Source organism: Apus apus, chromosome 1, assembly GCF_020740795.1.
Source record: "Apus apus isolate bApuApu2 chromosome 1, bApuApu2.pri.cur, whole genome shotgun sequence".
NCBI lineage: Eukaryota > Metazoa > Chordata > Aves > Apodiformes > Apodidae > Apus > Apus apus.
The window spans coordinates 191,489,155-191,509,963 of NC_067282.1; the positions used below are offsets into that span (position 1 = coordinate 191,489,155).

General features: G+C 40.2%; 1 protein-coding gene across 1 annotated transcript in view; it reads right to left on the reverse strand.

Moving 5' to 3' along the window:
* PRKAR2B (protein kinase cAMP-dependent type II regulatory subunit beta) overlaps positions 1-20,809 on the reverse strand; it is an 88,178-nt gene that overhangs the window by 15,678 nt on the left and 51,691 nt on the right. The window contains exons 3-4 of the mRNA XM_051608239.1: positions 3,494-3,546; positions 2,258-2,341 (exon numbers count right to left, since the gene is read on the reverse strand). Coding sequence (XP_051464199.1) covers positions 2,258-2,341; positions 3,494-3,546 — 137 coding nt within the window. The remainder of the gene's footprint in view (positions 1-2,257; positions 2,342-3,493; positions 3,547-20,809) is intronic.

Here is a 20,809-nt window from a genome sequence, read left to right on the forward strand (position 1 = left end):
ACTGAACTATTGCACAAAGAGGCTGAAGTTCAATGCAAGAAAAAGACAGTGAGAGTTGAGACAATATTGATACACAGCTTGACTTTTGTTCCAGAGACTTCAGCTTTAGAAGCTGAAGGTATTATCTCTCTCCAAAATGAAGGAGTGGTTTTGCTAATACACCAGAGAGCAAGCTGCAGCAGCTGGCACCACATTCACTTGTGCTGCAGGGTGGAAAGGCAGAGGTGAGGAAGAAAGCTGGGATAGGAACATTTAAATTACTGCATCTACAGTGGCAGAGCTCTTGAGTCACTGCCTAGCAGCAGAACAAGAAGGAGGAGTGGGAGAAGTCCCCTGGGAGCTACAGATCTTAGCTCCAAAGAAGGACCAAGCCAGTCTGAAGAAGGCTACATTTTAAAATCCTTGCTATCTTCAGAGCTCAATAGTTTTCAATGCCTTTTATGAGTGAAGTTATTATAATGAAAAATTCCTCTTACTCAACTTTTCCAGAATGCTGCCTGTGAAGAGTTTAAAGCAGAAGGAAGTGTTCTTAATCCACTGGACAATCTGAGCAAAGGTGGGTAAACAAGACTTAAGAGACCCAAGGAGCAGATTTCAAGGCTTTGGATTGCAGAGCTCTGCAAGGGGAAGACTCAGCTAAAAGCTGAGCACCTGGAACAGACGGTGGGAACAATCAGAAATTACAAGGAACTGATTCAGAAGCAAAAGAAAACGGGGAGTTCAAAATATTAAGGGAATATTTTATTGAGAGAGCAGTGCAGTCCTGAGAAGATCTCCAGAAACAGGGGAAGTAATCCCTCAGTATTCCCTGGAAGAGTACTGTGTCCAGTTCTGGGGTCCCCAACACAGGAAGGGCATGGAGCTGTTGGAGGAAGTCCAGAGAAGGGCCACAAAGATAATCAGAGGGCTGGAGCACCTCTCCTGTGAAGACAGGCTGAGAGAGTTGGGGTTGTTTAGTCTGGAGAAGAGCAGGATCTGGGGAGAGCTTAGGACAGCTTTCCAGTAGCTGAAAGGGCTAGAGGAAAGCGGAGAAGGGACTTTTCTACAAGGGCATGTGGTGATAGGATGAGGGTTAATGGTTTCAAGCTGAAAGATGGTAAGTTTTTATTAGATATTAGGAAGAAATTCTTTAGTGTAAGGGTGGTGAGACACTGGAACAGGTTGCCCAGGAAGCTGTGGATGCCTCATCCCTGGAAGTTTTCAAGGCCAGTTTGGTTGGGGCTTTGAGCAACCTGGTCTAGTGGAAGGTGTCCCTGCCCATGGCAGAGGGGTTGGAACGAGATGATCTTTAAAGTCCCTTCCAACTCAAACCATTCTGTGATTCTATGAAGTGCCCACAGGGGAACAGTTTAATGCTCTATAGCTACACAACATTACTATATAGCACCTGACTTCCAAACAGAGCTGCAGGCTGTTTTTTTCATTAGTTCCCTCTTCAATTAAATATAAAACTTTTCATCCTCATGCTTAAAATTCTACCTAATTATTTCCCTTTTCCCCATGCTCCCTCCCCTGACAGCACTGAATCAGTTCTCTTGAGAAAGCATTTGCGGTGCTGTGAGTCATCCCAGCTTCAGTATCTGTGTTCCCTTAAACAATCCTGTGCTTTTCTGTAACATTATCACCTTTGTCTGATGCAGATCACTCATTCACTCCATTTAAGCCTTCTAACAAGCCCATAATTGTTTTTGTAGGCAATAGAAAGAAATTATTTGCACAGAAGAAAATTATCTGTAGTGATTTTACAGTATCTGTATTAAGCAAAATAATAATGTAACATCACTATTACATTTCTCTTTCCCTCTATTTCATAACTTGCTTGTTCCATTATGTCTATAGCTAAACAATAGGCTTTAGAGGTAATTCTACATTTTGATGGAGCACTCAGCACACTTTTGGATGATAAAAAGTAAGTAGTAAAACAACTTAAACCTTCCAGTTAACTGATGAGTTTATACACATCAATGTACAGCAAAAAGATTTAAAAATAAGAAAATACAATACTTCCGTGTCATATTAATGTATAAATTCATCCTAATGTACTTCAAGACTATCATTCATGGTGGTGAACAAAAGGCTCATAGATGTATATATGACATATCAGTTTTAAAAATGGCATTTCTGGAGTTTATAAAATGGTCAAGAAAGCATACATAAGAGCTTACAGAAGTAAAATCTGTAAACTTCTGGTCAAAATTCAAGAGAATTAATTATTAGCATCACTGCTAAATTTTGTTCATTATAAAGAATCTCTTACCGGATCTAGGTTCTTAAAAAGCAGAATGTCCTTGCATGCCTCCTGCAGCCTGTTTCTTTGATCATCTGTTTTAGGGTGAATAATCTGAGGGATGTAACAGAAAAAAAACCTTTGAAGTAGTTATCATGTAGTAGCACTAACTGAAGTACTGAGCTAAGTCAGCTAAGCAATTTACACAATGTTTCGGCCATGCTTCATAACACTTTCATTTCTAAACCTTCAGAATTTGAATAAACACTCAATGATAACATTATATCACCACAGCATTAGCAAATAAAGGATTCCTGTATTTCAGCTAACAAGATCTTCACATCTGTAGAATGCAGTTCAATTTCTGCAAGCCATTCTGTCTATCTTTATCTCAACTGCTCCTGTGTACACATTATTCTACTACTCTTTAATCATATTTGGAGTATGCATGTTTTATAAAGAGCACCGCCATTACATTTAGCCACTTGCCATTACTACTTCCCAAAGAGTATTTTGTGAAATAGTAGCAGTGTTAAATTTATATCAGAACTTTCACAGAGTAAACAACAGATTTGCCTTGACATTATTTGAGTGAGCCAGAGATTTACTAAGTTAACTGATAGCTGGTTAATGTGAGCATCAATCAAGCTGTTCATTCAAGTCATACGTTAAAAAAGTAAGCTGGTTTCAAAGCTGTGATACTTTAGGATAATCTTTGACAGTTTCACAATCCAGAAATTAGGTAGAATACAAACACTTAAACTTGTCTTAGAAGTCAGGCTTATGCTATTTCATACCAAAACAGTGAAATAAGTAAAATAAATAAATACAGTTCATTAGCTATTGCACTGTAAATTTGAAAATCTCAGTGATTTTACAATTTACCTTTCTTTCTGCCTTATGAAAAATACTAGAATATCAAAGAAACTATTGTAAGATTATGAGGATACCAAATTAGTACTTTCATGAGTAGGTGCTCCCTGGGCAAATATCATCGCACAAAAATGTCTCGGTAACAGATCAGAGGTGTGGTAATTTAGAATAATACTCACATTAGGTCCTACATGGGTGATTATTACAGAGAATTTTAAGATGTTCCTTTAACATTAAAACCCCACATATTATTAAATTATCTTACAATAAGAATGCTTTTGGAAAGCAATGTTAATGCTCGTTACATAACTTACATAATAAGTCCTATTTTCTTCTTAAATTTAATGCCTGAGAACTGCAAAACGTAAGTGCTTGATTCAAAACATTAAATACCCGAGATTCGGCATCATCCTCTTCCTCATCAGGATTGTAAGTTTCTGCACACACTGAAATAAAGAAAAAAAGGTATAATTTTAAGTAAAAATACAGTAAAGTTTCACAAGATTTAGAGAAGAGATAAGCAACAATAAGCAGTAACAGTTGCAGAAGATACTGCTGACGGTGTTCAGAGCCGGTCATCTCCAAACTGCCCATGAAAAAAAGCTGCACTTTTACCATTTCCAGACAAGGTTTCTGTGTTTTAAAAGACCTCTACTACACATTTATCACCTAACCTTTTCTAAGAGATCTTATCTTACTATCAGAATTTTTCTTCTGATTTCTAAAATAACTCTTCTTAGAATTTAAGCTGCCTATACGGGATGCAGAGATCAAATCATTCCTTTCATCTATGCAAGTTAAAGGTGGTTTAGGGTTTTTTGGGGGGATATTTTGTTGTTTGGTTTGGTTTTTTTACTCATTTGAAAACTTTTCTCTCCTACCTATCTTTTACATTTTAGGGTAAATAATTTTGGTTCTTCAATTTTTTTCCTTACAAGTCATATTTTTCAGCTCTCTAACTATCCTGACTGTTACTCTTTGAACACCCTTCAATTAGCCCTTTCTTTATTAAAGCTCAAAACTGGACCCAGCATTTGAACTGAGCAGAGTACTGAGTACAACATATGAGTTATTCCATACATTTTTCAGACTATGTGTCTTTTCCATCCATCCATCCATCCATCCATCCATCCATCCATCCATCAATCATCTTTTTGAGAACAGCTTGATCATGTTTACTCATTCATGGCTTACTTGTCGTTTTCAAAACCCACTGCTTAACCAGCTGTCCTGTGTCCTGCACATGGCTATTCTGCCCAAGTGTAGTACCATGCACTTACACCTAATTAAGTACTACCTTATTCCCTAAGCTGTTTCTCCAATGAGTCAAGATCACTTTCAATTCTAATCCTGTTCTCCAGCTTTCTTCCAATCCATTCTCAACTTTATGACAACTTCAAATGTAATAAGCATACTCTTTAATACATAATCCAGATTCTTACTGAAAAAACAGAATAGTGTCTAAAATAAACTTGTGGGGTACACACATGGCAGCAAAAGAGCAATAGCTGCTTGGAGGCTACCTTATCCAACCCATCTTGCAGTTATATCCCATGCAACTTACATTAAGACACTGCTTGATGTTCCCTAACATGTTCATAGGAAAGTCTTGTGAGACAATGTTCAGAAGTTTCTTAAAAAGTGAAAACGTAGGATACCTGCTCCTTTTATCTACAAGTTTTATTCTCTTGCTGCAGGGTATTAAACAGTTTCAACAAACCCATGCTAACTCCTGTTCGTTGCTTTCCTCCAGGTACATACAAATTGTTTTGATTATTTGTCTGTAACTTCTCTAGGAACAAAAATTATCTGTCAGTCTGCAACAGGCCTCTTCCCTCTGTAGCTCCCCCGCTCTTTCAAGGATCAGATTTTCTATTTTACTGTTTTTTTAGACTCTCATTTCCCTTCTTCAGACTCTGAATGGTAATTGCTAACGGAGCTGAGACTAATTTAGCCAATTCTTCCAGTTTTCAAGTATAGCGTGTCTTGGGCACAGCTAACCCGAGAACACCTAATGCATTAGGTACTCTCTGATTTGTCCTTCCTCTATTCTAGGCTGAGTTTTCCATATGCTCTTAATACCACTAGTGAAGACTGACATGGTTCTGTTAAGCAGTAGAACAACACTTTCCTGGAACATGCTCTTACCAGAAATAGACTTCCAGAACACTTTCTGTTACTCTTCATGTTCTTTCTTGTACAGTTTTTTCTTGTTCATATTTTTTGGCATTGGCGTTTTTCCCTCTATATCTTTTGCTATTATTTTGCTTTTGTTCTGAATAATCCAAACTAGTTTCAATGTTCTACATGGTTCCTTCTTGTGCTTCATTTAAATAAGGTGTTTATATTTTGGACAGGTTTGTTTTACTATGCTTTTTTTTTCTTCTTCTGTGCTGTTGTAATTTGCACTCTTTCATCTTTATATTTTCTCTTTGAGGAACAACCAAGCCCTTTAACTTCTTTTCTCCACACTTCTTTCCAATGAGATTCCCATTACTCCCCTGAAATCTGTGAGCTCTGTCATTCCAGATTAATTCTCATTCAAGCTGCATTTTCTCTCTCTATTCTTGACCAGTTTCTCCTCCAGAGTCCATATCAAATTGAACAGCTTCCCCTTTGATGGCTTTTCTCTCTGCCTCAAAATTTGGTCAAAAGTGCACAAAAAACATGCTGGGCAGTTGGCATTCTCCTTTATTGGTTTTCAACAGATGATTGATTTGTTAAAATCTTTCATCATCACCATCCTCTCTACTCTGCTAATAGAAAACCCCACCTACTTGATCTGTTTGGTGGTCTGTGCAATGCCTGCATAGTGATGCAGCTCATGAGCTTTTCCCCCTTTAGTATGACTCAGGGACCATCAGTTTGTCCAACTCCCTCTACAGCTGGGTCACAGCACAAGTGTCTGAAGCCAATATACAACAGCAACAGCCTCTTCTTTCTCCCTGTCCTCCCACCGTCTCTTTGCTATGCCAGTTGCATCCCAGTGTCGCTCAATGATTAAGATTTCACGTCCTCTTGTTTATTCCCCGTATTTCCCATATTGTTTTATGAACAGCTTCTATAGTAGTGACCAGGTAGACCCATTAACCTCCTCATTACCCCATCTAATTAAGACAATTTCATTGCAAAGGGTGCCACTGCAGAGAGTACAGAGTCCCAAAGGAAGTCTTAGTTGTCACAGGTAGCTGGCAACAACTAAAAAGTAAACTTTGTAAAACTTGGCCTCTTCAAAAAGTTAAAGAAATCTGACACAAGTCCTTCTGGAACTGACTGAAAGATTCCTACCAAGTTTACTAGGAACTGGATTTGGTCCCAAATAATTACAAACGCCCACAAAAGGAAGTCTGCAATCTGTTGAAAAACTACAATATTTTACCTCTACATAAACAAAATGTTCCTACCCACTGTTTTATGGCATTATAGTTACTTCAGTCTTGTCTGAAATAAACTAGGGGATTTTACTTAAATAGCAACAATAGTAACATGCCAAGTAAGCACTATAACCCGTCATGATGTAAATGACTACTTTGTTTGAACTGGTATCAGTCTCTGTGCATGTGCACAAGAAGTCAACAAATCTGTGCTACAGTACAGCATGCTGCTGTGTGTACAAGCCGTCTGTCTCAACCTGAGGTACAGGTACATCCTGTCCTTACCTCCGATAAAACCCCTACCTGAAAAAAAATATACAAAATAGGGATTTAATTTAATAGTTCTGACATTGTTAGCCCAGAACTTGACAGGTTTCAGAGAGCCTGGATGAACACTTAACAGTCTTCCAGACCAACACAATAGAAACTGCATTTAGCCTCATCCATGCCCATCCTGAATCATCATATCAGGCCCTTTCATGTAGCCTGAAGCTGGATGAGTCCAGAAAGAGAATATGCTCCTGAGGTCTTCTGTGTCATCTAGTGTCTCTGCTCTAACTTCACTCTTCTCTGCTAGAAGCTCATTTCAGCTAGTCTCATTAACTATTAACAGCAGGTGCCTCCATTAAATATTTCTTCCTTATCACAGAATCACAGAATCTTAGGGGTTGGAAGGGACCTCAAATATCATCTAGTCCAACCGCCCTGCCAGGCAGGGTCACCTATCACCCATTATGGACAATATACTTAAAACTGCAGCTTCTCCTGATTCGTGCCCATCTGCCCAAATTTTAAAATTATTTATTCTTATCATCTGTGATGATAAACTTAACCTCCTGGTTACAATTCTGTACTTATTTTGCCTTGGCTTATTTTTTTGGCATAATCAAGGATGCATCTTTCATTTGGGTTGCAGCTTAAAGAATATACCAGTACTATGGCTCTGCAGTTTCAAATATGGAGCGTCCTTTCCCTCATTGCTTATTTCAGTGGCCTGTCTTACAGACCTCAATAATATATCAATTTCTAAGTGCATACCACTAGATGTCTCAAGGAACAACTTCATACTTCCGTTCTTGAAATACGGTCTCTGACATTACTACAGCCCACTGAGTTTCATGACATGAACATTGGGGTTTGGCACATGAGAATCCCAATGACCTGAAACATCTAAAACTAAATTAGATGCCTCTGATGTAGATATCCACATTCGCAGAAGTAATCTGGAATCCACTTACAGTCACTGGAGAGAAACCAGAACATTTACAAAGTGATTAATCATCTGACACGTCCAGATTAAGATGAAGTTAATGAAAAATGGGACTAATTGCCTGAGATAAATCCTATCAGTTATAACAAACTATGAGACTGGTTCCCCCACTTCTCCATTTAGTCCATATTTCTTGGAAAACAAATAAATTAATCATCATTTTACAATGACAGGTTGCTCGTGCAACAGCACACCTTCCTTATTCATTTTGCATATCTCAGGGAAAAAGCCTGTGGTCCTCAGTTCTTTTGTCTAAGGCTTGATTGGCACCTCAGACATTTATTATTCTGAACCATGCCACTTCTGGTGGCTGCAATACTCGGTGTTCAGTATTTTATTTTTCCACCTCTTCAGCTCATTCTACACTCCTGATGGTACAACCATGCATGGTGACTTTATCACACTCAAATGCCCTGCCATATTTTGCTACGTCTTACTGCTGAACGCAATGCTCACATAATCTCTCAAAAAACAGTCCTAATGCCATTCTTAGGGACCTATGTCATCCCATGGATAATCATGGCATTAAAAAATAGTGATACATACACAGTGAAACACTGCATATATTTCTGCATTGGTTGCTAAGCTCATCTTAATTAAACTATTCTGTTTTGCCAACTCAGGGTTACGTTTCATATATAATTCCCCAAGGTGGACACAAATACAAACAAGGCCAAATACATCGACAAAAAGTATTAGTAGGAAAAATCTGCATTCTCAAAAGGCAGTGCATTATGAAAATCACATGCACTGAGAACTGCATACAACTCTAGATGAATTGCTTTGTCAGGAGAAGAGGTAAGCTTTTATAATTTCTAACACATCACTTCAAGTGAAGCAAATTTTCTGGTTTTCAGCTAGTACATATGTTTCAGTACATATGTTTTATACTCAAACCCAGAAATATAGTAACTTCAGATATGAATGAATTCTAAACTGAAAATTAACATACAGCTAGTATTTGTAACATCCCAAAAAATGTTAGTTGTGTTCTACGTATTTCACATAAGTACTGAAGATCAACTCAGAGAAAGGAAATAGCTTTCTCTTCTGATTGCACAATGAAGTGAGATAAAACTTACCTAATTCCACACATGATATAATAAGGCAATACCAACTGGCTCTGCTGCCAAGATCCACTATTTGCGCAAAACCCTGAAACTATTTCAAGGAGTTAAGTTTACTTTAAATATAAACTAATTTGGAACAAAGCATGTTCTCCGGAGCTACCAGTTTCCAAGCTACTGTCAAAGAAAAGGCATCTGTGAAATGCCTATGCCTGATTGGGTCACTAAACTGAAACTTTAACTAGGCTTAATTAGGTGAATTAATAGACAGAACGTCTGATACCTTGTGTGGAGAACTGGCCTCCAAAAGTATGTCTCTCAATGAAACTGACAGTAATAGAGAGACTGACAGAAAAAATAAAAATAAAGGAGAAACGGTGCCAATACTGCGGGGTAGGGGCCAGGCTGGGACTTCATCCCGAGCGGCACCAAGGCCTGGGAGCAGCCTAAGACTGCGCAGCAATGGATGCCCATAAAGGCCATCGTTTGTGGGTCACTACCGCGCCCGTTGCCTGCTGCTGCTGGTACAGAGGAGGGAGAAGAAGACAAGAGAGGAGAAGCAAAACCAAATAAAAGGAGCCGAGCTGAAAGCAGCCCTGGCTGAGACCACCACAGGCCGTGACTTTGCCACCAGAGCCGGGGCCGGTGAGGAAAGCAGCGTCAGGCTCCTCGCCTCCCCAGCGCTCCTGAGATCCCAGAAGAAAGCTCTCCAGGGCGATGGCGGTGAGCGGCCCTGCCACCCATGCCGTGCCCAGGCTCCAGAAAGAGCCGTCCCCTGTGTCCCCAGGCACACAGCAGCCCGGCTGCCAGAGGCACCAGAAGGACGAAGGCAGCTGCTGCTGCTGCAGCCCCTGCTGTCCCTGCCGCTGGTGCCGCCTGCGCTGGACCTGCCACCGCTGCCACAACTCGCCTCACCCCCGGCTGCAGCAGGACGTGAGCACAACATCGCCATCCAAACCTTTCCCCTCGAACGCCTTCTCCCCCAGGTGTGTCCTTGGCCCCACACTTGCACGTACTCCTGTTGACCGGCAAGGGAAAGACTTGGGCTCTTAACCACCCTCTCTATTAATCCTTTCATACACATATTCCCTGGTGTATTTATGACATCCCTTCCCACTCTCCACTGCCCTTGCTGATATCTTAGTAAAAGTTAAAACTTGCCTGTGTGCATGTGCTTCCGAGGGGAGCTCATCAATCGGTTATATATCTGGTGAAAGCAAACAGGCTCCCAGCCCGGGACAGACCCACTGAAATAATTAAAAGGCTATCCTGAATATATATATAATTGGTGTCAAAAAATCCTGATAAACAAAGATGACGATTGTGCCCTGAGATAAGGCAGCTTCGACCCAAAACAGGGTTCAGACCGTGACACCTTGCAATTCCCTTTCAATACTATTTTAGACATAGAGCGTTTACAAGTATGTAAACTCAGAAAAAAGGTCTGGGATGACAGAGACATGAATATTCTTGAGATTTCCTTACATGCAACAAATCAAAAGCAGATGACATTCCCCTTTGATCTACCAGATTAAGGGGTAACCACTTTTGAGCACTCTGCTACCTAACACAAATCACTAATTGCTCAGGACACCAGCCTAAAAATCCAAAGCTGGCTAAAATCCAGGCAGCTTGTTTCCTCTTAATTATCAGGAAGGTGGCCTTCAGTTCACTGAGACTTACTGAATCAGTTTTGGGAGCACTGCCAAGACCGTGAATTTCAAGATCATCTGTTTCTGAAGGGCAGTTATCTAGCCTACCTTTTGGCAGAGCTGGAAGACCTTGCTCAGCTGGCATTATATGTAAGTAACCCTAGATTCACACAATCAACTTTTCTACACTATTTTCTCTTGTCCATCTACTAATGCTATTTCTAATTAGTCAAACGTCAATATATTTCCTCCAGCATTTCTAAATAACATGAAGTACCTAATATAACATGTAGCATCTTGAATGAGGTCCATGCCAGTGGTGAGTCAGAATCTCCCAAAGATCCTCCATTCAGAAGTCCACATGGGGTTTATTAATATTTCACCAAACCTCACAGTGAAACAGGGATTTAACCAAGATTGTACTGAACACTATGAAAGCCCATTTGAAGAAACATGATGGCCCCCACAAAAAAAAATTGTATAACCTCATCCCAGTTGAGCTATTCATGTGTGGGCACCTTTGCACGAGTTCCTCAATACTATTTGGCAGCTAACGGTGAAAACTGAGATGTGTCAGACCTCAGTACCTTCCTGTACTCCAGGGGCCAAAGCACTCTGCAATCACAGCTAGCACACTCATTGCTGCGTCAAAGATACCCCCTCTTCCCTGAAATCACAGGGGTTTGAATCACTAAATAGGCTCTTCCACAGAAACAGTATGTTCGAACTTCACCACAAGTAGCTGAAAAGACTTTCCTATTTTTAAATAGGGAACCAGAGAGGGACTTTACCAGAATTTCCCTAAGGATTTACATAGTGGTTAGTCCTCCTTCTGGTCCTATTTCAGTTCCTTCCATAATTGTGTTATTTGTCAAAATGAAGCTAAAAAAACAACCAGGCTTCTGGCTGATGGTAGGAGACAGTTTTGCTTGGCTTCTCAGGAAATGCCTGATTTCATCTGTCTGGCTGGTGAAAACCAGCACAAACACACATTACAGTGTCCAGAACACTGCAGGTAGTCATTAAACAACAAAATCATTACAAACATAAGATGCACTTCCACTGGAGGAGTTTGCATACTATGCTACTTACTCTACAAGCTTTCCCAATAAAGCATGTGGATCAGCATAACATATAGCAACATACTGTACTCTGGTGTTGACTTGTGTAACCTTCTGTTCCTGTTATACAAGTCCAAGCAGTTCACAATGCTACAGTGTGTTATTTGGAATATATCTGAAATATTCATAAATATTTGACAAAGTCTGAGCAGACACAGAACTCTTTGCATACATTTCAACTTTATGTTTGCTAATGCTACAGGCTAAAAACAGAACTGCACCCAGTTCTTCCATATTTAGTACTTTATAGCCATCAACTACAGATTTTTTTCATATAAAAAGTCAGCATTGGGAAGATGTCAAAGAGTGCATGTTATTTTTCCCACCAGAATACTCATAATTTACATAGAAAGTGAGCAAATATAAATTGCAACTATGAACAAAAAATGTTCTGCAAAATGCAACCTAACATTTTTGTCTATTTTGTATCATGTTTATACAATTAGATTTAATATTATTTTACATCAAAATATTTTTCTGGATTTTAAATAGATTTCAAATGTGAAACCTGATTTGCTACAAACATTTTAAAAATTGAAGCTAGAACTGTTGGCCTCCAGAGCCTACATCCTAAGATGTTCATATTTGCATTTTTAAACTAGTAACACAGTAGTGCATTTCAAGGAAACTATATACAATGCACTAAACCACAACAGCAGCTTGTTCTTACTAAACATGAATTATCTGTCCCATATGACAGTGTTTGTAGTTTACACTGTACATCAGGTCAGGTTTCGTATAGTAGAGCCAAAAAAGTATAAAATAGTTGCTGTTGATTTCTACTAAACTATGCAAACTTCAACAAGAAACTATTTAGATTAGTTCTAATACATTTGAAGACACACTGAAGTGGTCAATAACATAGCAATTTGTTGAAAAACTACCACAGCCAATTTTTTCCAACTTGATGGCAAAATTATATATATTGAATACCTTAAAGAGGAAACAGAAATAGATATTAAAATTAATTTATTACCTATTCATCTCTTTTAATCTCTCCTTTTGTTTGTCTACCTACTCCTGTCTTACCTTCAGTCTTGCAAAGTATCTGAAAATGAGGCATTACTTTTGGTTGTTAAACATGTGTATTTGGGACTTTTTATGGGTTAAATACAAAATATGTGTGCAAAAAGACACCACTGAATTTAGACCTAGAAGGGTAAAACATGAAATTATTAACAGAACAATTAAAAAACCACAACAAACAAACATAAAAATACAAGTAGAGAGAAATGCCACAAAATTAAATACTCAGATTTTGGAGTTATGAAAAGACATTGAAGGTGAGATGTAAGAATTAGTCAGATATAGGACAAAGTGGATAGAAAGAATTGGGAATTATTTGGGGGAAAAAAAAAATAAATGCAAAAATCATAGAAGTAAATAAGTTTATTGGGTTTGCATGGCAAGGTGTGGGTAGTGGGGGACACACAAGGGTGGCTTTTGTGAGAAGCTGCCAGAGGCTTCCCCCATGTCCAACAGAGCCAATGCCAGATGGCTCCAACATGGACCTGCCACTGGCCAAGGCCAAGACCATCAGTGATGGTGGCAGCACCTCTGGGATAACATTTCAGAATGGGGAAAAAAGCTGCTGCACAACAGCAGCTGGAGACAGGAGTGAGAATATGTGAGAGCAACAACTGTGGAGACACCAAGGTCAGTGAAGAAGGAGGGGGAAGAGGTGCTTCAGGTGCTGGAGCAGAAATTCCCCTGCAGTCCACGGTGAAGACCACAGTGAGGAAGGCTGTTCCCATGCAGCCCACAGAGGTTAATGGTGGAGCAGATATCCACCTGCAGCCCTTGGAGGATCCCATGTCGGAGCAGTCGCATGCCCAAAAGATGTTCTGATCCCATGGGTATCCTGCACTGGAGCAGGCTCCTGGCAGGACTTAAGACTTCGGGAGGCACTTGCTCTGGAGCAGTCTGTTCCTGAAGGACTGCACCCTATGGAAAGAACCCATGCCAGAGCACTTTGTGAAGAACTGCAGCCCATAAGAAGGACCGATGTTGGGTAAGTTCGCAGAGGACTGCCTCCCATTGGGAGGGATCTTATCCTGGAGCAGGGGAAAAGTATGAGGAGGAAGGAGCAGTAGAGACGACATGTGATCAGCTGACCACAACTCCCATTCCCTGTCCCACTGCACTGCTGGGAGGGAGGAGGCAGAGAAATCCAGAGCTGAGCTCAGGAAGAAGGGAACAGCAGGCAGAAGGTGTTCCAAGATTCATTTTTATTTCTTACTACCCTATGCAGATTTGATTGGTAATTAATTAATTTCCCTGACTAGAGTTTGTTTTGCCTGTGATGATATTTACTGAGTGATCTCATTGGCCTTATCTCGACCCAAGTGTCTTTCGTTATATTTTCTCTCCTCCTGTCCACATGAGGAGGGGAGAGAGAGTGGCTGTGGTGCCCACCTGGTGTCCAGCAGGGTCAACCCACCACAATAAGGTAAGTAAGGACATACTGAAGGGGACCAGGCAAAAGACACACTTCTCCAAGACACTCTACTGGAGGAGGGGGAGTGCCTATGCTGTGTAAAGGAGAACTTGAAAAAGTAGGAGTAGAACCAAAAAAGCATAAAGAACACAGAATTCAAGAGGGAAAAATGAACAACAGAACTCAGACCTGCCAGCAGATCACCAGGTAAAACAGGCAAGCAACCACCCTGATGTAACAAGATTGGGATGATGAGCAGGTAAAGGAGAGGGACTAGTGTTACAAATCTGCAAAGATTTACAAATGCTAATGAAATAAAAAGAAGGTGGCTATTTTATGGAACCACATATTTATGGTTATTTTATATGCTGGTGTTTTAAAGATTAACAAAGATCTTGATAGCTAACAGAAAGAAAATGGGTAGGAATGACATGAAAAAAAAACAATCAATGATGACAGGATGTGTAAAGATAGAAAAGGATTCAAGAAAACATAAAAAATGTAGATTAAGAGCAGATGAGAGAAGGTGACCTTCATGACAAAGATTCATGCAAAGAAAGACTGTAGAGAGTTTAGGGACAAAGCTAAAACTATTGACTCTGACAAGCTCATCTTGGTGTCCTACCAGAGGACTGAACTGATCTGACCAAGACAAGGTGCATAACCTGCCAAAAGCAGTATGATCAATCATCAAGCAAAATGAGGAAGGTACAGATAATACTGTCTCGAATACTTCTAGGAATCTTTGGAATGACATCTAATTAAGTCATAATTACAAGAGTTCCTCAGAGGCACATGTCAAAACCTGTGTTCCCACGTACGTAGGCTTGGATCAAGCAGCTAAGGGAGTGCAAAATTCAGTCTGAACTGGCTTCGCAGAAAAGCCTGCACATACAGCATTCAGAACTGCCAACTGAGGATAGGCACCTAAAAAAAGGGAGAGTCATCCTTTTAGAAGAATGGTTTCTATAGCAAATTTACCTTTGCTTTTCACAGCTATGGGACCAAGGGAAAAAAGCTTAACTACACCTTTCCCTGTTTTTCGGAAGTGCCCTACATTCTACATCACAAACCACGCTGTAATGAGATGCCCTTCCTCCCTCCTGGGGCCAGGCTGTTAAGCAAAATGAAGTGCAGTAACAAACTAAAGGAGCCTGTCTCCTGGAATTTTAGCATGCTGATTTTAGGTACACTGACTTAAGTCAAATGGTTAAGTCATGCTCACATAATCCTCTATATAAGAAATATGATAAACGAAATTTACTAAACAGGTTCCAGATAAGGCAGGAGGACAGGTAGACAGAAAACATTACGGAAAATATTTTTGCCAAGTTTTGAAAAGTTTGATTTTGAACATCTGGTTTCTCAACAATTCCAGAAAATCCATCTAGGACTATTTGCTGGCAGGGTTCTCTTTAGATAGCCAAAGGAAGTTTAGAAGACAAATCATAACTATGAAATAATATATGCTGGTTTACTTTTTCATAGTCAAAATATAAGTTATTATTATGAAATAATATTGGTACTACATAGTAAGATAAGAATGCAAGCACCCAAAATAGCCATCACTACATGCTCACCTACATCTGTGATGGTGCAGAGAATTATAGCAAACCAAAAGATGGACTACAAATATTATCTTTCTAAGAACTGAGACTGTAATCACCCTGAGAATGCAGATTACCACACTTCCATTCCCTAATAATAGAAGATTTCCATAACTGTGTGACTACTTGCCACTCAGAACAAGAAACAAGGCATCAATCAAGGTCTCACAGAAGTAGTTAAGTTCTTTCTTTCTGAAAGAAAAAACAAACAAACAAACAAACAAAGCACTCAGCTAAGAAGCTGTCACCACTTGGAACTATTATTTCTCAGAAAGTCCTTAGCCAAAGGTAAATGCAGACAGGGTATTCTCACTGAAAAACATATCTTTATTCCCAGCTTTCTAAACACCTTCCACCACTCCCACACATACACATTTGGTACTATTATGAACTAAATACTACTGTATTCAAGAGACTAAATGGATCAGTGCACAAACTGATGTGAATCTAGCTTTTCCCTGCATACTGTAAAACCAGTTTTATTTTTTCCTCTATCTATGGATCTTGCAGATCACAGAATCACATGGTTGGAAAGGACCTCTGAGATCACTGAGCCCAACCATCATTTAAAAAAAAAAAAACAAACCAAAAAATCACCCCACGACACACCATCCCAAAACCCCCAAACAACCCACATAACAAAACCCCAACAAACACACGCACCACACACTCTCCACCAAATAACACCCACAGAAAAGAAACCCCTACAGTCTTGGCCACTAGAGCATACCCTGATATGCCACATCGACACATTTCTTGAACACCTCCAAGGATGGTGACTTCACCACCTCCCTGGGCAGGCTGCTCCACTGCCTGACCACTCTTCCAGTAAAGAAATTCTTCCTAATATCCAGTCTAAACCTCCCCTGCCGCAACTTCAGACCATTTCCTGCGGTCCTGTCTTTATTCACTAGGGAGAAGAGGCCAACACCCACCTCCCTACAACCTCCTTTCAGGTAGCTGTAGAGAACAATGAGGTCTCCCCCTCAGCCTCCTCTTCTCCAAAGTAAACATCCCTTGTTCCCTCAGCCGCTCCTTGTATGACTTGTTCTCTACCCTTCACCATCCTGGTTGCTCTCCTCTGGACACGCTCCAGCACCTCAGTGTCCTTCTGCAGTGAGGGGCCCAGAACTGCACACAGTACTCGAGGTGCAGCCTCACCAGTGCCGAGTACAGGGGCACGATCACCTCCCTACTACTGCTGGCCACACTATTCCTGGTGCAGGCCAGGATGCTGTTGGCCTTCTTGGCCACCACACTGATGGCTCACATTATGCTGGCTGTCCACCAAAACACCCAGGTGCTGGGCAGCTCTCCAGCCACTAAGATGTGCTGTTCTGGACTCCCTCTTGTTTTACACTATTATAAGCAGACGCAGAAAGGCTGGATGAGGTGTCATCAACCCATGTAGGTCACTCCAAGTTGTATTACTCCCTTAAGCTGGTCACTATCACTTAACTCTGACAACAGGATAAAGCTCATGAATGGGAATGCAGCAACTTTCTCAGCAACTGAATCCACACCAGAAAGCCTTAGAATAAAAGTGAACTTGCCATTTTGAAACTAAACGTAGAACTCATTCTAACTGTTTCCTCATGGTGAGGAATGACCAAGATCCATACTTTCAGGGAAATAATATACACATGAAATTATTCTTAATGAATGGAAGGGAGAAAATATTTTCATTTCTGTGTTTACTTTATATTATTTTACTTCTGTTTTTACTTTGTGAGAGGAGAGATAATAACACATGTCCTCCCTGTAATCTACAATTTGGAGGTGAAAAAATAAGGATCCTAACCTGAGCCAGACACATTTACTGAAACCAATATCCTTGGAAAGTGTGTATCCCAGGTGAACACTTTTCAGAAAAGCTCCTAGAATTACAGCACAAGTTAAACAGAGTTAACATCTCACTTTGTGGGGTGCTAGAATTCAGGCTTACAGTTCAGTGTTTTTCTCAGGGGAAAGGAAGTACCTACAGATGCTCTTCAGCAACAACTCTGTTAAATATCAAAGGAGAATAAATGAACCCTTAGGGTAAGAAAGAGTGGCATCTAACTCCTCCAGCCAAAACAGTAATTTCTAACAGAATGTTCTTTTAAGAGAGAAAACTTAGAGGGAATAATCAAGGCTACAGAGAAAGCTGAAGGAACCCCATGGAAAATGTATTCCTTTATAAACGTCCTGTGTTTAAGCAGCAGTGCTAAATAACTTCTTGATGTAATTTGTATACAGTTCCCTTGACACTTCTAGAAATTTCAGGTTTAATGATTAAATAATTATTCAGTGTAAAATTTACCAAGATAGTAGCACAGCTGGAAGGTAGCAAAAATATTCTAGTTGAATGAACCAGACCATTTGCTGACTAAAGTACTCACTGCTGATATATTAAATAATGTTATTCGAATTTTAAAGAAATAGAAAATGATCACAAGCAATAAAAATTAAAAGCTACAGGTGTTAAAAATTAGCTAAAAATTAGGTGTTAAAAATTAGTTAAAAATTGGAATACTGTGACAAATGAACTTGAAGGTACTACATTTAGTGTAACCACATATAAATAAACACAGGTTTTTTACACTCTCAGGGGCATTTACTTACAACTATTTGAAGCTCTCAAAGATGCACAGTACACACAAGCCAGTGTAGAGATCATTCAAGTCTGATAAACATTTTTCATCTTAGACTACCCTCAGAAGAGGTACATACACCCAAACCTCCCTTGTCCTCATCCCCAGCCCTGCAACAGCACAGGCTGAGCACCTCATGCCCAGGGAGCTGCTTCCCTAGAATGGCCTTGAGGGTCTTGGTGGGCAGCTGCTGACCACAAGTCAGCAGTGCCCCAGCAGCAAGGAGGACCTACTGCCTCCTGGGCTGCGTGAACAGGAAAAGTGACCACCCCTCTCCACGCTCATCAGACACATCTAGAATACTGGGTCCACTTTGGAGGCCTCCAATATAGGAAAGACATTGATAGACTGGAATGAGCTCAGTGGAGAGTCACCAGGATGGTCAAGCACTTACCCTGCAAGCAGAGGCTGACGGAGCTGGCTTTTTTCAGCCTGAAGAAGAGACAGTTTTGGGGACCTGACAGCATCCTGGCAGCACCTATGGGCACACTGTAGTAGGGTGGGAAGATGACAGAAAAAGGTAGGAGTTGAAACAAGTGAGTGTCAGATATAAGGATATAAGGAAAACTTCTCATCATGAGGCCAGTCAGGTGGTGAAGCTGGTTGCCCAGAGAGGTGCAGTGTCTCTCAGTCCTTGGAGGCTTTCAAGAACCAACTGTCACCAACCTGGTCTGATCTAAGAAGTGGCCTGCTTTGAGCTCCAGGTTGGACTAGAGAGCATCTAAGGTCCCGTCCAACCTGAATTACCCTAAGATCCACAAGAATTCAGTCATTGAGAAATCTCTTTAACTTTGAGTCCACAAGTATATTCACATTATCTGCTTCAAGTTGTTCCCCAATGCCATTAGTTATCTGGCAAAAGGTATCTGAATTATTATCAGAGAGACCAACTAGAGAACCACTGTAGAAAGTGCCAGAGGAAAGCTCAACACTCCTCTGCCATCACTGCATAAAAAAGGACACATCTGATGTCACTGTTCTTGAACACTGGTGGAAAAATTGGAGACATTCCTTAGCAGATTTTGGCCTGGTCTTGTCACAAGGGAAGTACTGCAGAACCTGAAGAATAGTGACCTGCTTGCTGTGTGGAAATTTATCACAGAAGGCTACAATGAAGCCAGAACCAGAAGTAAAATTTAGTGTCACAAAAGTTTAGGATCACAAAAATTCAGCACACCTCTTGTCACAGGACACATTGATGCTGAGCAGTTGGCCACAAAAATAAACCATTAATTTATGGTTAGTATAAACTAACATTTCTTGTTCTGAAGTCAACAACTGATCAAGTCAACTTTATAATCTGTGATGATACAAAATGTGGCTTTTAAATTCTTATCTGTAGGAACAGATGCACAAAGAGAAATTGGTAATATGAGAAACTGAAAAGTCCAGTTAATAATGGGATATACAAAAGAATGATAGTAAAAATACAGAAAAATATATTTCCAAATGCTTATCATAAGGAGCATCTACCTTCAGCACAGTGGTGAAGACTGCAGGAACTGCAGACAGCCAAATGCATGAAAGACAAAAATGCTATTGATTGTAGCCCTGAGCACATTATTGGTGTTTATGTCCCAATGACCCTAACAGACTAGAGGGACCAAGGTTCTTTACTGTTTTATCATAAATAAGTTTCTGCTTCTGAGTAGTTCATTTTAAATGACTATTTTGCAGACATTGCATTTAATTTAACTATCTGAGGCCTCACGTGAGGTTCCTCACGGTGATAAAAGCACAGAATGAAGCAAAAGGAGAAAATGTTCAACATACAAGGAGAAAAATGTTCAACAAATTTAACAATGGCCTGAACATTTTTGAAGGAAACCAGGACATTGTCCTCGTGTCTGAGAAAGAAGAGGAGCCATAACATGACAGATTCTTAACAAACGTCAGCATGTCTCTATGAAGGCCAGAACTCTGAAACCACAATGTCCTAGTGATAACAGGAGCTGCTGTGAACCTTGAGGCCATATCTATACACCTAGAGTACCTCAAACAGATAATCTGGAAGCAATTTGGGCTTCAGCAAGGAGCCCTGTTAGTCAAAGAAAGCTGGATAAAGATAACACCAGATCTCCATAAATTACCATCTTTCAGAACACACAGAATCTGATAAATGACATGTCAGAATCATAATGATGAAAATAAACTTACACTTTTTTTTTCTCCCCCAGACTGCCAGGCATTAAACATCACTAACAACAAACAAATTCACCAGAGCCTAGAAAGTCCACAGTCAGAAAAATATTATGTTTCCTCAGTCATTCTAGAGACAGAAAAATGGAAAAAGCTGGGAAAAATGGCAAAAACTGTTTTCAGAATTACCTTATTACTGGCGAGCAACATCAGATGTACAGAGACTGATGGAAAATACTCAAGAGGTCTCCATGTATTTTAACTACAGAAAACCTAAGCTAACTTTCCACTCACCTAAACACAACCTGACAAGCAAACTTGCCACTGTAGCACATTAAACACTGTTCTCTCTAGCATGAGATGGAGAAGACCCAGCCAGAGCCACTGTCTCAGGTAAAGAGAGAGGGAA